Raw genomic sequence first — 6,000 nt, 5'->3', positions numbered from 1 at the left:
AGCTTTGTACCTGGCTTTCCATAAATTAAACCTGCTAGGTGGAAAAACCAAGACCACATTCAATTCCTAATATGTGGTTCCCTCTTATTTTTAAATATTTTTCATAAGTGCCTTGCACAAATGCATACAGTTTTGACATTTCAGGTGTTTTTACTCAGCAGAGTTTAAAAACAGATCACATTTGCTTTAGAAACATTAGTTCCATTAAATGTTTCTGTAAAATTAAAATAATTTCAAATTTGAAATGCAACGCTCACTCAATCTTTGCCCATAGAAAGTGTAGGTGCCATGACTAAATAGCAATAAAAATGCTGAGATGCACAAATCTAAAAAAAGCAGCTTTGAAGAAATCACATCAATTACAGCCTTAACAATGAACATATTACATTCCTAAATTACTGCAGATATTTTGCATATAATGCCACAAAGTTATATTATTGAAATCTCAAGGTTGAGTCTGCATAGTTTTTCATTGTATTGTTTTCACTCTGAAAGTACTTGTATGTTGTTCCTGTCCTTCTATCCAGAGCTTTCTAACTTGTCCCTGGATGTACATTTAGCCACAAAGTTCATATTTTGACAGTTTCATAGTAAAAAAATAAAAACACTTGACTTAGAGGTTTTTAAGGTGGAATTCATAGAAGCCAAAAGCTTGTTAAAGCCCACCTTAAAGTATGTTGACATGTCTAAGCTATATGGTTCCAGGATTTATGCAGTTGTTATAAAGCTGTATATTAAGTATTCTGAATTAATCTTATTTAAATTACATTTATTATTCAAGAAGCCGACTCAGTCCATCCTTTCCCCCTCCTTATTCTCCCCTGAAATGACAATAGGCATCTAAGGAATCTGGATGTCAGTGAGTCTCTGTCCAGCTAGAGGATTAGGACAATTTCTTCATCTTCTTTATTTCTGTAGAAAGTCTTAAGAAATTATTAGCATGAAATACTTTGGCTGGGGGTGGGGGTGAGATGGGGGGAAGAATACAGGTCATCTGACTTCTTTGTTATGAAAATGAACGTGATTTTGGTGTCCAGTTTGATAAACAAGCATAGTTCGAGCTAATCTGGAACTCAGATGAGGTCTGTTTCTTGCCAAATAAATTTAAACCTTTTTCAACTTTCAGGGATTTAGAGACCAAACTTAATTGGTTTCAAAACCCTAGAGGAGCTCAGCAAGTAAACAGGATCAGTTGCAGATATGAGCCCACTAAAATGGGACACAAGTCAGGACTCCAGCCTCCAGCTGTGCTCTGTAGAGGCAGGCACTGACGGTCTCACGGTTTCTGTGTGTGTAGCTGTAAAAGACATTTTACTGCTGAGGAAATCATTGAAACAGTAATTTCTTGCATGTCCAAAGGATTTCATTTCATGCGCTCATAAAGAGTATCTGAATTGACATATCCTTTTAAGGTATCAGATGATACTGTTATGATTATGATGTATTGGCACAATTTGGTAACTTAAAAATACTTTCATAAAATATATGCAATCGTATTTCAAACTGTTGTCCTGCCAGGAGACTCCTATAGATAGCTGTCCTTCGAGAAGTTGCTATTCTGACACCAAGTATGTACCATATTGAATTGTATACTAATGTCAGTACTTGCCAGCTGGAAATAATTCTAACTTCACTCCCTCTGATTTTTTTAGGATCCCATCTCCTTGGATCTGTGAGAAATTGTAGTAAAATCAACACAATTACAGTCTGAAGCAGCCCAAGTAACTGCTCCCCCAAGAGAAAGCAGGTAGGTCTTTGTCAGTATATTTAATCCATCCAGCTGCATTAATTTATTTAAAAAAATAAAAAAAAGCTCAAGGTGTTGGGGGCTCATTACAATTCATAACAATATTATGTGATACTCGGATATAAATTGTTTGTAGAGTTTCTGAAAATAGCAAGTTAAATGTAAATATCTTTAATAAATAACTTTGTTTCCTGCAATGTAAAAAATAAATGATACCTCCCTTTGGCAGTAATAGCTGATTTATATTTAGCCAGGAACTTCTGCTCATAAAACTAATATCATTGTGCTACTGGAAAAAACATATTATTTTATTGTTTCGTAAGACTTTTGTAATCCATGGTTAGATGGTTGACTTCACTTATGTCCCAGATAAGCGCCAAGGGTGATGCAAGCTCCCACCAGAGCCAGACTTAGGATAGTCTTCAAAGAGATCCAGGAGAAATCAAACAAAGGCCTCATGTTGCTGCCGTACAATTCCACAAAGGCATCCTGGGTTGGGAGGAAGGGAAATAGGTATATGAGATTCCATAGCAATATGATATGCAGACAGGAACAAAAGACATTTGTTCATTAAAGCTACATTAATAATGATAAACACAAAGTATTCAGAGAAACTAAGAAAAGCACAAGAGTGAGCTCTTTCATACATGCAGGTAACTCGGAACCATTTTAGCATACAAACTACTACTAAAATTTTAAGTTCTTTAGGTCAGGAATTGTCTTTTTGTACAGCACCTAACACAATGGGCTCCTGGTGCTACTATAATGCAAATAATAATAATTAATAATAAAATAAGTCTGCGCACCTTTAGCTCCTATTGATGTCACTGGTATTTGTGGGTGCTCAGAACTTCTGAAAATGAGGCCACTTTTGTTTAGTTTCCTAAATATGGATTTAGGAACCTAACTTTAGGCAGACAGGTTTCTTTTTAATGAAAAGATGGCTTTTGATGGCTTTTATTTTGTGACCATGCTGTGACCATTTTACATTTTCTTATCAGAGGGGTAGCCGTGTTAGTCTGGATCTGTAAAAAGCAACAGAGAGTCCTGTGGCACCTTTAAGACTAACAGATGTATTGGAGCATAAGCTTTCGTGGGTGAATACCCACTTCGTTTTGGTGGCAGGGTTTCAATTTGTTGTAGAAAATAAACATTCCTTTTTTTCAGTTGCACTTCCTGTAAAATGTCTTCAGGCATTTATAATGTTACATTTTATACAAGGCGAATAGCCTCCTAAAATACACGAGTAATTCATGAATTACAGCAACAGAGGGGGAAAAAGCCACAGTGTAAATTACATGAAATAACAATAAACCTTTCAACCATGCTGTGTGTTTTCCATAAGATATGGACATATTATAGTACTTTACGCTGTCCTTTGTCATCTGATATCACTAGCTATTGTAGGTCAGAATGGAAAGTTTAGTTTTTGCCACAAGAGGGCGTGTACGTTTTTTACATTTTGCTATTCAAATCCTGTTCAGTAGAAGTTCGACTCTGAGGGAGATGTACTTAAATGGAGAAATTGTGTCTACTTCCACAATTTCTCTTTATAATAAGTGATACTGGACCAAATCCAGCACCCCTTACTGAGGCAAAACTCCTGTTGATTTCAGTGGGTGTATTGCCTGAGTTAAGAGCTATGGGGGTTGGCCCATAGAATGACTGTGTGCAGAAAATGCATCTCTCTTCATATTGTTTTTTGACATTTTGCTCCTTTAGGCCAATATTTTCAAACTTGTGTTTCTGAAGTTAGGTACTTAAATCCATATATAGGCACCTAAATAAAAGTCTGATTTTCAATTATGCTTCCATGGAAGCTCTGAGGGCTGAGAAAATGGCGCCACTTTTATTTGAGTACCTAACTTCAGAAACACAAGGTTAATAATGCCGTTCTTAATGTTTTGTTGTGTTATGTTGGGTTGTAAAACACATTTGCTGTGCTGTTTTTCAAAAAGCACCTTTTACTCCACGTCCTTACGGCTATGAGACAACACAGACTGCAAGCAAATATTACAGACTGGGCTGAATCTTGCAATCCCCATTGCAGACTCTCACTGATTTCAGTGGGAATTTTGTCAGTGTCAGCAGTTAAAGATCAAGCCTTATAAAAATAGGACAAGGACAAAGTTCAATATACAACAATAAAACTATAGGAAAGAATAGAGGAAATTTGAAGAAAAAAAAGTATTGAGAAAATGCAAGTCACATGAAAAGTTTTTAATGTTAAACTTCAGTGACGCTCTTTCTACGGTCTTGATCCTACTTCCATTACACCAATGGAAGCAGAAACATATCCTGTATCAACCCACCCCCATCCCCCAGGTTTAGAGGATGCTCAGCCCAATTTATTACAAAAGCTATTGTTAGGAACCCAATAGAGAGAGCTCTTGGTGCCTGGCATGAAAGTAGATGAGAGGGATGCATTAACACAACGCAAAAGCCCTGACTAATGGTTCAAGAAAAGGAATGTCAGCACAAAACGTTCTGCATGAAATAGTTTTTGTTATTGAGACTATTATAATAACAAGATGAACCCAACCTTATGGTTTCTGTACTATATATTACAAGTAGCTACTTTATGGGTGCCTTTTTATTGCGCTTTTGCCTTCTCAAACATCCTGATTAGGCTTATTTCCGAAGCCTGTTTGAACAGCCTGTCACTATTTGTTTAAGTTTCAAACCTGTTTTAAATAAACACATGCCCATTTTATGTATTAAAACAACAGAAGAGGGGGGCCTACCCCCCCTCCCTAGTGAAAACTGCTTTTAATGCCAAGAGAACTCTAAACTGTATACAGAACGTTCCATAAGTTAGGTCTCTTCCAATGTATATGTACATTAGTACTTGTAATTGGATTTTTGTAATCTAAATTGATCTGAATAAAATAAGTGTCAGTATAAAAAACCCACACACACGACTTGACACAAACTGCCTGAAGCGTTTGAAGCCCTCTCAGAAATATTCTCCCTAGGTAAAAATGCTTTGCACCCACACAGAGGCTCAGAGCCTGGATCCTGTGTACAGCTTGATAGGCCTCTGCAAAGCTGCCCTGCTTACTGAAAAGGCTTGTAGAATTTGAGAGAATGGTAACTCTTGTAGGTTTTTATTTTCCATAGAACTTCACAGAAAGTTATGCCCCGGTATAGAATTCTCTAGGACAGTTCAAAAACCTTAGAGAGAGAATTTCCTTCTCTATGAAACTCTATAGGTTTTTGAAAGTAATTTCTATAGAACCCTACTACACTCCTATTATAACAAAACCCACCCTTTTACTTTAATCAGTTTAAATTATGTTGGACTTTTCCATAAGGGAAGGGGGTGGTGAGGGAGGGATGGAATCCTCATGTACCTGCTGCATTCTCTTCTACAGTAGGAAAAGGACTGGCTGGTGGATCTATGGAGCTGTGTATACATCACTACCAAACTGCCCAAGCTGCATGGAAGTCTTGGCCATGATGTTCTACATGGCCAGCCTGTGAGGGCTCCCCATGACAGTTCTGCTCCACCATACACACCCACAGGAGTTGGAGAGAGGATCTGCCCCCCCAATAACCAGCCACCTCCACTTCGCCACCCAATCATTATTGAAGGGTAATATCGCTGCAAATTTATAAAGGCTCGGTATCATTGCTACATAATCTGCCTCTCTCGTACAGTTCAGGCTGGGCCCAGCTTTTTTAGGCTGTGTAGAACTAAATATTTCCCATATGCTGAGCCCAGTGATGCATTAACAATGTGAGTTTTCTTCATTGAAAATATAAAGGGAAAAACCAGCTTAAGTGCCACACTCTGCATTTATTAGTAAGGGGGTGGTGGGCAGAGCAAACATGAGGAAGTAAAGACTTCCTTTTTCTACCTGAATCAAACAGCTGGTGAGGAAGTGACTTTATTTCCCTTGTTATCATTGGTTGACAGGATATCCTCTTGAGCCACATTGTATTGAATGAAGTGCCTATGAGACTTCCATTTCACTGAACGGGAATTGCCTTGTAGCTATTTTATGCTGCCCTCTCTGTGACTCCAAAATAAACAAACAAACAAACAACATTAATTCTAGGCTTTTGAAGAAACTTTCATGACACATCTTTACAGAGAATGACATAACTGCTGATGCCGAGAGTGAGTGGATGAATGACTCTTCACTTCTCCCTTGCCTTGATATGAAAAGCCTAAATTTTCATAAATCTCTAGCTTTAGGAGAAGGATTGAGAATTGTCTAAATCAGCCACTGTCTTATAAAATAAAACCT

At 37.5% G+C, this 6,000-nt stretch overlaps 1 protein-coding gene across 1 annotated transcript in view; it reads right to left on the bottom strand.

The window, feature by feature from the left end:
* Nucleotides 1-2,101: 2,101 nt before the first annotated feature.
* The window catches only part of BCL2 (BCL2 apoptosis regulator), a 148,762-nt gene continuing 144,863 nt past the window's right edge, over nt 2,102-6,000 (bottom strand). Inside the window, exon 2 of the mRNA XM_065399631.1 lies at nt 2,102-2,236. Within this exon, the coding sequence (XP_065255703.1) occupies nt 2,102-2,236 (135 nt within the window). The remainder of the gene's footprint in view (nt 2,237-6,000) is intronic.

This window comes from Emys orbicularis, chromosome 2 (assembly GCF_028017835.1).
Source record: "Emys orbicularis isolate rEmyOrb1 chromosome 2, rEmyOrb1.hap1, whole genome shotgun sequence".
Classification (NCBI taxonomy): domain Eukaryota; kingdom Metazoa; phylum Chordata; order Testudines; family Emydidae; genus Emys; species Emys orbicularis.
This window is presented reverse-complemented; position numbering and strand designations above follow the sequence as displayed.